Below are 11433 nucleotides of genomic sequence, written 5' to 3' on the forward strand. Positions count from 1 at the left end.
ACATCTCCAAGCAAGCATCCCTGGAGGGCAGAATCGCTCCCAGTTGAGAAGCACAAAATTAGAAGGCTGGAGGGAGACTGCGGAGTCCGAGCCACACAGCCCATCTGGCTAACCCCACCCCTGCCCCACAGTAGCCAGAAGCCATGGAGGAGGAGGAGGAGGCTTCCTGGGATGGCTTCCTGGAGGTGGCCCCAAGAGGTCTGGCCTTTGCTAGTGCACAGAAAGTCTTGCCTAGCCCCTGATAATCATTGTAATACTAATGGCTACAATTTATTGTTTACTCTGTGAATGGAAATTGGGGCCATCTTGTAAACGGGGCCATCTCTTGGACTCTCCCAACCACCCAGGCATTCTTGGCTGCACCATCTTGCAGGAAATTCAGCCATAGAGAAGCCAAGTAGCCTGTGCAAGGGCATACACTAATAAGAAATGCAAAGGCAGGGTGATGGTTTATGATAAATCATATCAGTGGAGCAGAGAGGTGCCGATCTGGGGGGAGCAAGGCAGCCCCCACGCGCACACTGTCTCCGCAATATGTAATCCATCTACAAGTCTTAATCTTTGATGTTTCACCCCAGGCAAGGCTAAGGGTGACCCCACCTGCCACAGACCCAAAGCCCAACAGAGGCGTTCAGGGGGAGGGCACAGTCCCCCCAACCTCCATCAGCGACCACAAGCATCCGCAGTCAAACATGGAAGGAAAATCGTGATTTTACTTACTACGCATCTTCAAGACAAATCCTGCAGGAACCGACCGCCCCCACCTCCCAAAACAGATGGCTCCTTCGGAGCTCCTAGCTCGGCCCCACTAGGAGCCCTCCCAGTGCATGCAAGGGTTCTGGCGAATGGGACCTGCACGGAATGGGGAGGGAGGCTTCGGACAGAAACTGAGGAAGGGTCGCCGAGGGCGGGACGGGGGAGAGGCAGGGTCTTCCCGCTGCTTGTTTACCGGCTCTGTCCCTTCCCCCGCCCAGTCTCTGCAAAAGCCTGGTCGCCAGGCCCGGCTGGGGCAGGGCAGTGGGATGGAAGGAGATGCTACTAATGGCGTCTAGGGGGCCTCGTCCCCACGGCCCGGGGTCGGGGGGCACCGGGCTCCGGCGCGCCCCAGCCCCCGGGGGTCTCCAGGCGGCAGGAGAGGGAGATCCTTCCATCCCCGCACCCTCCGTCCCGGGGCGGGACCAGGGGGCGGAGCGGGCCGGTGACCGGCCGTGACGCGAGCCCCGCCCGCTCATATAGAGGCGCCCCGGGGGCGCAGGGACCGTGCTTCGCCGCCGCGGCCGCCGCGTCCACCTCCCGCCCCGCCGCCGCAGTTCCAGCACCAGCGCCACCGCTGCCGCGTTCACCATCAGCGCCACCGCCATGCGGGAGATCGTGCACCTGCAGGCCGGCCAGTGCGGCAACCAGATCGGAGCCAAGGTGCGCAGGCGGGCGGGCCCGGGGAGGCGGCAGAGGGATGCGGAGCCGGGTCCACCGAGCTTCGCAGAGCTAGTCCACTACTGGCCTTTGGGGGAACGGGGTCCCCCAGGAGGCTGGTCCCCCAGGAGGCTAGCCCCCCAGGGACGGTGGGGGAGGGGCGCGAGGGGCAGGGCCAAGCTGGGAACAAAGAGGCTGATGGGGGTGGGCCCAGCCTTCTGTCTGCTTGCCACAGCTGGCTTCACAGCTGGCCCACTGTCCCCTCCACACGCACAAAGAGACCCCGCCCCTCCCCGCGGCAGCAGCCAGGGAGCGCTGACACCAGCCCGCGAGGCTGGGGTGGTGACTTGGCTTCACCCCGCCCCCACCTCTCCCTTCTTGCTGCCTCATCCCTGCCTCCCCACTAAGCCTCTGGGTCCCCAGTCACCTTGCTGGGGGACAGGTGGCTGCTGGGGAGGTAGTTGGGGATCCTAAGCCCAGAAGATGGAGGTCAGGGCACCTGCTGGCTGCTGATCTCTTGGTCCTTACGAACGCCACCCCTCCAGTTTTGGGAGGTGATCAGTGATGAGCATGGCATCGATCCCACCGGCACATACCATGGGGACAGTGACCTGCAGCTGGAGAGAATCAACGTGTACTACAATGAGGCCACAGGTACGAGGCAGGGGGCACCTGCGGGAGCCCGGGCAGGGTGGAGGACGGGAGGAGTGGGGAAGAGCTGGGAGGGGACAGAATGCTGGTTCCTGGCACTGGCCAATCTGCTCTCCATCTGCTTCCCTGCAGGAGGAAATTATGTCCCCAGAGCCGTGCTGGTGGACCTGGAGCCGGGCACCATGGACTCTGTCCGCTCTGGCCCCTTCGGCCAGATCTTTCGGCCGGACAACTTTGTGTTTGGTGAGTCACAGACATGGGACACAGGCAGGGAAGCGCCCCTGACCTTTTCACTTGCACATGCTTGGTGAAAATTCACCACCTAGCATCTAGACTCAATGGGGACCACAAGGACCCGGAGCCCAGTGGGGAAGGCAGACACACAGGCCACTGTGGAAGCCCAGGGGAGGCCTCTGGGGGGAGATGCTGGGTAGAGAAGTCTTCCCGAAGGAGGTGGCATTTTAATTTAACTGTATGGACCTGAGCCAGATTGCAAATCCTACCTCTGCATTCGGCAAATACTTATGAACGCATACTGCATCCCGGGCCCTCCTGTATCCCCTGAGGATGCAGCCAACAACAAAACAAACAAAGCTTTCTGTCCCCCTACCCCACACCTGGAGCTGACATCCTGGTGGAGGGAGATGGGAAGATAAATAAATGGGAACAGAAAATAAATAAGTCAAACTTAACCACTGGGTCAGCTGGATGATTTTTGGACAGGCTCTGCAATCTCTCTGTGCCTCAGTCTCTCCAACTTTAAACCAGGATTCATGGGATTGTGAGGCTTAAAGCCATTCATCTCTTTAAAGAACTTAGAACAATGCCTAGCACAGAGGAGAGGAAGAATAAGCATTTGATGCTGTTGTTGTTGCTGTAATTACCATTATCAGTATTAGCATCTGCAGCCCAAAAGATGAGTGGGACTTGGGCTGACCAGAGGGCACTGACGGGAGGACAGATGTGAAAGGCAGAGGGAACAGCATATGTGAAGACAACGAGCACATCTGCAGCACTCAGACCCAAGGGGCATGCACACTCTGTGAACAGCCTTCTGGGAAACCTTTCCTGGTTCCTCTAGGTCAAGCTAAAGGCACACCCCCCACCTGACCTCAGGGCCCAGGCTCCCCCTCCCCCAGCACCTCTGCCCTCTAGGGCACCGTAATTTAGTGTGGCGTCTTGGGCTTGACAGGACAAGTTGTGTGACCTTAGACAAGTGACTTCCCCTCTTTGGTCTATGCAAAGTTTGAGCAAGATAATGATGATTCTGTGTGGGTATGGCACACAATAGGTCCTCAGGAAATGGCTGTGGAAAGACTAAATGAGGTTGGCCAAAGGATGTGAGAGATTCTAGGATGACCATGGGTGACTCCAGTCTGGCCAAAGATTCCATGACCTCGGGAGGCAGGGCAGGGGAAGTGGTGGTCAAAGTGTGGACTCAGGAGCCAGACCACCTGGTTCAAATAATATTCTCCCAGAGGAGATGACATTGAACAGAGACCCAAAGGAAGAGCCAGTCATGAGAGTGCCTGCGGGGAGAGAATTCCAAGCAGAGGGAACAGCACGCATGAAGGCCTTGGGGCAGGAGCAGGCCCGCTGTGTTGGAGGAAGAGTGAGAAGGCCCATGTGGCCGGAGCAGAGTGAGGAGGAGAGAGGGAGGAGGTGAGGGCAGGGAAATGAGGTGAGTTGTGCAGGGCCTGTGGGCCGCGGGGAGGACGTGGGCTTTTACCCCTAGGGAGGTGGGAGCCCTGGAGGGCTGTGGGCAGAGGAGGGGCGGGGCCTGACTCAGGCGCTCACGGGCGCCCTCTGGCGGCTGCAAGGAGAACAGACTGGGGGCAAGCTGCGGGCTGCTGCTGCGGGAACCAGAGCAAAAGTGGCTGTACCCATCCAGATGGGCAGTGAGGGAACTGGACCAGGGTGGAAACAGAAGAGGAGGCAAGAAGAAATGTTACCTGTTCACAAAAATACCAGCCAACATTTGGATCCTAATCCTTGTTCTCTGGAGCTTACATTCACCTGTGAGATCACAGACAATAATAAACATGATTAATTCAAAACAAAACAAAACGAAACAAAACAAAACGGGTTTGTCAGTGCTGTGGAGAAAAATGAAGCATGGAAGACAATTAGAAATGGAGAAGGTTTGCAGTCGTATAGCGTGGTCAGGCAGGGCCTCACTGAGGGTGACCGTCCCAAAGGAGGTGAAAGAGGGAGTTACGTGGGTATCTGAGGAAACGGCATTTCAGCAAGGGGAAAGCATATGCCAAGGTCCTGAGGCAGGACCATGCCTGGTGTGTTGAAGGAACAGTGAGGAGCCGGTGTGGCTGGAGCAGAGTGAATGAGAGAGAGAGAGACAGAGATAGAGACAGAGAGAGAGAGAGAGGAGGAGAGGACAGGGAGGGGAGGGGAGGACTTGGGCTTCTACTGAAAGATGGAAGGACTGGGGTGATTTTGAGCTAAGGTGGGACACACTTTGACTGAGGCTTTATCAGGATCCATCTGGCTGCCGGGTGAAGGGATGCCAAGGGAACAATTCACCGTCATCATTTTGTCATTATTATTTTTCACCTACTACGATGGCTTGGGGGAAGGGCTGAGGGTGGCTCTCCCTGCAATACCTGGGTGTCCCCTCCCTTACCCCTTCAGGCCAGTCCGGAGCCGGCAACAACTGGGCCAAGGGCCACTACACGGAGGGCGCCGAGCTGGTGGACGCCGTCCTGGACGTGGTCCGGAAGGAGGCCGAGAGCTGTGACTGCCTGCAGGGCTTCCAGCTGACCCACTCACTGGGGGGAGGCACGGGCTCTGGGATGGGGACCCTTCTCATCAGCAAGATCCGCGAGGAGTTCCCGGACCGGATCATGAACACCTTCAGCGTGGTGCCCTCGCCCAAGGTGTCGGACACGGTGGTCGAGCCCTACAACGCCACCCTGTCCGTGCACCAGCTGGTGGAGAACACGGACGAGACGTACTGCATCGACAACGAGGCGCTCTACGACATCTGCTTCCGCACCCTCAAGCTGACCACGCCCACCTACGGGGACCTCAACCACCTGGTGTCGGCCACCATGAGCGGCGTCACCACCTGCCTGCGCTTCCCGGGCCAGCTCAACGCCGACCTGCGCAAGCTGGCCGTGAACATGGTGCCCTTCCCGCGCCTGCACTTCTTCATGCCCGGCTTCGCGCCGCTCACCAGCCGGGGCAGCCAGCAGTACCGCGCGCTCACGGTGCCCGAGCTCACCCAGCAGATGTTCGACGCCAAGAACATGATGGCCGCCTGCGACCCACGCCACGGCCGCTACTTGACCGTGGCCGCCGTCTTCCGGGGCCGCATGTCCATGAAGGAGGTGGACGAGCAGATGCTCAGCGTGCAGAGCAAGAACAGCAGCTACTTCGTGGAATGGATCCCCAACAACGTGAAGACGGCCGTGTGCGACATCCCGCCGCGCGGCCTGAAGATGGCCGCCACCTTCATCGGCAACAGCACGGCCATCCAGGAGCTGTTCAAGCGCATCTCGGAGCAGTTCACCGCCATGTTCCGGCGCAAGGCCTTCCTGCACTGGTACACGGGCGAGGGCATGGACGAGATGGAGTTCACCGAGGCCGAGAGCAACATGAACGACCTGGTGTCCGAGTACCAGCAGTACCAGGACGCCACGGCCGAGGAGGGCGAGTTCGAGGAGGAGGCCGAGGAGGAGGTGGCCTAGGCCCACCTGCATCACTTCATGCCCCCCCCCACTAGGCTGCTGACCTCTGAGCCCCGAGAACTCCCGGCCAAACCCTCCCCACCCAGCACCCCGCTTCCCCTCCAAGCCTGACTCACCTCTGACCCTATGATGTTGCACCTCTTCCTCTGGCCAACCTTTGACCCTGGAGCCCCACTTTATCTCTAACCCCCCTGACTCTTCCAACTTGGACACCCCCAGGAGCCCTACTTCACCTCTGACCCCACAAGCCCCACCTATAACTCCATGAACCCTCCTTTACCCCTGACCTCTCCACCTTTGACCTCTCCATGGGCCCCACCACTTCCCTAGACGTAGAAGCCCTGGTTTGTTTTGACCCCCACTCTGAGCCTGCCTTCACCTCTGAATGTGCCTCACCTCACCTTTGACCCCACAAGCCCCACCCACCCTCTGACCCCACCTTCTCTCTGGACCCTGTGAGCCCGCATTTCCTCCGGGAAATCACTCCCCTCAGCTCCCGCCGACCTTGGCTTTCCCTGGGTGATGGAGGGCTGCCAGTGGGGAAGAGAGAAGCCCTGGAGCATGTGGGCAAGAGATGCTGTGCCCCACCCTCCCCCCTCAATAAATTAATTGTCGTCCTGCTGTGTTTCTGCCTAGTGCATTTCCATCACACTGTGGGAGGCCACGTGAAGACTCCTCCCTGTGGGTTGGAGGCGGGCACCAAAGGGACCTCAAATCTGGGGTGGGGAGTGGGGCAGAGATTTCAGAGTTAGACACACCAGGCTATGCCACTGACTCACCCTCTGGTATTGAGTAAGCCGCATGCCCACTCTGCGGACTCACCTCTAAAATGGGATCCTATGGTTTCCCCCGTTACCCCCACGTGCCCCACCTCAGGGATGTTTGTGAGGCCTGGAGGGCACAGTTCCTGGCACTGGGTGGGCATTGAGTGATGGAGCCACTGCCCTTCTCTGTGGGGCATCTTGCAAGTGTGGAAAGCTGGCGGGGGAGTCTCAAGGGAAGGATGCTGGAGAGATGGCAGGCTGGACTAGTGCCCGAGGGGCAGGCCTTCCAGCATAACAATCACTCACAGGTGGAGCACTTTGATGGTCTCCTGCATGTCTTGTCTCATAACCTCACACCAACCCAAAGTGTATCAGCTTTTGCCGAGTAACATGACTCTCCAAAACTGAGGGGCTTAAAACAACAGCAGTTATTTTGCTCCCGCCTCTGTGTTTTGGGCAGGAGTTGGCAAGGCACCTCACCTGTGCTCCCAGTGGCATCAGCTAGAGAACCCTCCTGGAGACTGAGGGCTCTCCTTTCAAGGTGGCGCACTCACATGGTTGCCAAGCTGATGCAGTCCATTGGCTGGAGACTCAGCAGGGGCGGGTAAAAGGAGGGTGTCAGGACTTCTCCATGGTCTGCTAGGGCTTCCTCACAGCATGGTGTCTGGGTTCTCCAAAGAGCAAGCATCCCCAGAGAGCAAGGCGGAAAGCATGGCATTTTTTCTGACTTAACCTTAGAGGTCACTTGGTATCCTGAGGACTCCTAATGGAGGCGGCCACAAACGCCTGTCCACGTTCGAGAGGACGGGCTATGGACCCCGCTTCCTGAGGGTCAACTGGCACTAGAAGAGCATGTGGGATGGAAGACATGGCTAAGGCCACCTTTGGAAATTACGATTTGCCAAAGTGTCTCACCCGTGGTCCCATGGCTATGAAGCGGTGACCTGGGATTCCAACCCTGACAGTTTAAGTCTGGAACTCTGATTGCATTTTATCAGCCAGAGTTCTGTGTGGGGAATTGTTCTAGGCACATTAAGCAGAAAGAGATATGATACTAGGATTTAGGGGTTTACAGCATCATTGGAGGGGCTGCTGGCCATTGCTTCTTAAACTTCAGTGCATGAAACATTCACCAGGAAAGCTTTGCTGAAACACGACTTCCTGAGTTCCACCCTAGAGTTTCTGATTTGGTAAATTGGACGGTGGGGAGGGGGAAGACTTCATGGGTTTTTTTTTAAGTTTTATTCTTGGTTGGGGTTTTTTTGGGGGGGGGTGGTAGTTAGGTTTATCTATTTATTTTAATAGAAGTACTGGGGACTGAACCCAGGACCCTGTGCATGCTAAGCAAGCACTCTGCCACTGAGCTATACTCTCCCCCACTAAGACTGCATTTTTAACAAGCTCCCAAGTGATGTTGATGCTGCTGCCTGTGAGAGCAGCTCTGGAATAGGCTGGACCACCACCCTGCAGGGGAGCTGCTTCCTCCGCCAGCGGAGAGTCAGGAGGCTGCCGCTGGAACTCCTGAGCTCAGAAATACCTCCCAACACCCACAAAGCTGCAGAGATAGGTCCACTAGAGCATGGAACAAAAATTAATTAAAATGAATATAAACTAAAGTTATTTTAAATAATTAAACACACACACAGAGTTCTGCCTCATTTCTACTTTCCAAATCTCTCCTGAGCATTTCTGTTGGTGGAACCTAATCTGCAGGCAGAACCGGAGCTGCAAAGAATTCTGGGAAATGTTTTTTCTCCTCCAGCTTCTGGTCCAGAGGAAGGCAACCCAGGAGGGAGAGAAACAGGGAGGGAGGGATGCTGAGAGCCAATCAACTATTTCTACCACACTGTTTGATGGACCATCAGACCTGGACGGGGCCCCAGCCCCTACCCTGGGTCCCACCGCAGCCAGGAGGGATGAGAAATGTGGGAAGGCAGCCTGGAATGCCCAGCCTGCAGCATCCCAGCAGGCCCAGCACAGCCCTGGGTGGTGGAGCAGAAAGATGATGAACCAGGCTGTGAGCTCGGCTGTCTTTATCATCTCAAACCCAACGTGGCCCCAAAAGAACTCCCTCTTCTGCCCCCCAAAATCCTCTTTCCCCTTTGCTCAAACCCCACATCTAAAAGTCAACATTGATTCCTTGTTTTCTAGACCCAAGACATTCTTGTTTTGCTGAGCCCGGTTGTCTCTGATGCCAAAAATGTATCCTGAATGTGACCCCTCCTCTCCATTTGTCTGTACTCTGGTCTAAGCCACCATTGCCGCTCACCCAGACAGTCTCCCCATCACCTCCCTGGACTCCCTGCTGCCGCCCCCGCCCTCTGCAGTGTGCACTGTCCTCCCACAACACCCAGAGAGGAGCATTTCTATGCACTTAAGAACCCTCCCTCACGTGACCCCTATCTTACTCAGACTGAAACCGAGGCTCTCACCTTGGTCTCCACTCATTGCTGACTACATCCTTGCCACCCTCCCACTCACTTAATTAAGCTGAAACTGCAGTGACCTTGATGTGCTTAATCATATCAAGCTCGATTCAACCTCAGGGCCTTTGCACCTGCTCTTCCTGCTCCTTCTTTCCCCAGGGGTGCACAAGGCAGGCCCTTTCTCATTTACAGGTTGCAGTTCAAAGGATGCCTCCTCAGAGCAGCCTTCCCTGGTGACTCTAAATTAGCACCCAGTCATTCTCTGTCCATTATTTCATTCCATTTTCCTAATAGTACCTATTGCTAACTCAAATCTTCTCGTCTATTTATATACTTGTTTCTTTTGTCTATCCCCTTCCCTCCCCACTGGAATGTCAGCTTCATGAGGACAGGAACCTTGTCCACCTTGGTCACCCCATGTGTAGAACAGCTTATACAACTCAGGCCCTCAGTAATTATTTGGTGAATGAACAAGCAAGTGAATCAATGAGACTTCACAACGCACTGTGACATGTTTTGTTTTCCTCCTTTTAAAGTGAGAAGACAAAGAAGCAGGGAGGGTGGAAGGTGGCTTCTAAGATTGCCCTCAGTGGTGCTTGTCTCCTCCGTTCATGCCCTGTGTGATCCCCTCCCACTGAGTGTGGGCTGGACCTGGCGATTGCTTCTGGCAAATAGGATATGGTAAAGTCAATGGGATGCCACTTCCGAGACCAAGTTACAGAAGACTGTGACTTCCGTCTCAGTGAAATCTCTGTTGCCTTCTCAGCTTGCTTGCTTTGGGGAAGCAAGTAGCATGTTGAGAATGTCCACATGGCAAAGAATGGAGGGCAGCCTCTGGCCAACAACCAGCAAGGAACTGAGGCCCTCAGTCTGCAATGAACAGAATCCTGCCAACAGCCACCTCATGAGCTTGGAAGCAGACCCTTTTTTCAGTCAAGCTTTCAGATGAGACCACCGCCCAACAGACACCTTATGCCGGCTGAGAGACTTCTGCAGGACAGGGCCAGACTAAGCTGTGTCCAGAGTCCTGGCCCCCACAGAGACTATCAAATAATAAATGTGTGTTCTTTTAAGCCACTAACTTAAGGGTGATAGGTTACATGGCAATAAATAGTGAATACAGAGAGGTCAAATGACTTGCCTAACACCGCACAGGCATGAAAAAACTAAGTTGGGTTTTGAACTCAAGTCTCTCTGACTTTAAAATCATTCTGCTTACCTGACCTGACTCCCATAATAATAGAACATATTGAGAGCTTGATTCAGACCTGACCACACAGTAATATTTCAGATGAATTCTCTCATTGAAACTTCACAGATTTTCTGAGACAGGCCCCATGTTTATTTGTGATACAGACGCAGAACAGGGACAGAGAGCATCCAGCTCTGAGAGCTCACATCAGGGGTGCGGGCTCTTCTTTTATCTCCGCCTCACAGGCTTGCCTTTGGGTTGCCTTGAAGTGAATTTCAGAAATGAAGAAGGATTCGGGATATCTCTGCAAATGCTATGCCTGACTTGGTCTGTTCGAGCTGACGACAGAATACTGTAGATCGGGTGGCTTATAAGCAGCAGACAACACTTATGTCTCACAGGTCTGGAGGGAGTTAAGATTTATCAAGTAAATTGAGGGTGAGAGGGGCACAAACATTTACTCTGCAGCAAAGCCCAAGAGTGTGAGAGGGGGAGAGGGCAGCCCTGAGGACTCTGCACCCCTGATCTCCAGCCTCAGCTGGGAGCCAGCTCCTCTTGGAGAGAAAGGGGGTGCTCAGCTATGGTCAACCTCATTCACCTGTCTTGGCTGGAGGTTTTGGAGATGCGTGTGTGTGTCCACATGCTTGTGCACCTGCTCACCACCCCCCCCCCACCATGAGCATGGAAATACCTTGCACCCGAGGTCACACGGACGTGCACAGAATGAGAGTGCCCAGTCATCCACATCCTCACTCAGTCTGATGGACTGGACACAAATTCCACATGCACGTAGACACACCACACCGTGCCAGGCCTCGCAATGCACACCTAGCCCGCACAGACGTGCTCGCTCTCCTGCAGGAGGCCGAGGAGTCCTGCAGACTCGGCTGCATCTTGACTCTCTGAGTCTGTCTAGGGGATTTTGTGTGCATGCGCACGACCATGAGTACCTGCATTGTGTCCTGCCGTTGTGCTCTCAAGTGTGTCTGTGTTTCTTTGTTTGTGGGTGTAACAGCTGTCCGCCTGGATGTCTGTGTGTTTCGGAGTCTGCAGCTCTGTTCAGGTGTGTCTGGCTGTGTGACTATGGCTGGTGTGAATGTGACTTGTGGCTGGGCCCCTCTGTCCCTTTCTTACTGCTCTCCCTACTGTTTGCTGCCTGCGCCTGTGTGTCAGCACTCTGCACCTGCCATCTGGATGGGCAAGGAATGCTCCGTGTGCGCTGTTGGTTTGTGTCCATGGCTGTGTTCTGCCTGTGTGACTCGGTGTCTGCCTGCTATCTGTGA

General features: G+C 55.5%; 1 protein-coding gene across 1 annotated transcript; it reads left to right on the forward strand.

Annotated features, from left to right (window-relative positions):
- The first annotated feature begins 1239 nt into the window (after positions 1–1239).
- On the forward strand, positions 1240–6383 carry TUBB4A (tubulin beta 4A class IVa). The gene is made up of 4 exons (XM_010966779.2): positions 1240–1416; positions 1959–2067; positions 2197–2307; positions 4711–6383. Exons 1-4 carry the CDS (start codon positions 1360–1362, stop codon positions 5766–5768), a joined length of 1335 nt encoding a protein of 444 aa, XP_010965081.2. The 5' UTR covers positions 1240–1359; the 3' UTR covers positions 5769–6383.
- Positions 6384–11433: the final 5050 nt, after the last annotated feature.

This window comes from Camelus bactrianus, chromosome 22 (assembly GCF_048773025.1).
Source record: "Camelus bactrianus isolate YW-2024 breed Bactrian camel chromosome 22, ASM4877302v1, whole genome shotgun sequence".
NCBI lineage: Eukaryota > Metazoa > Chordata > Mammalia > Artiodactyla > Camelidae > Camelus > Camelus bactrianus.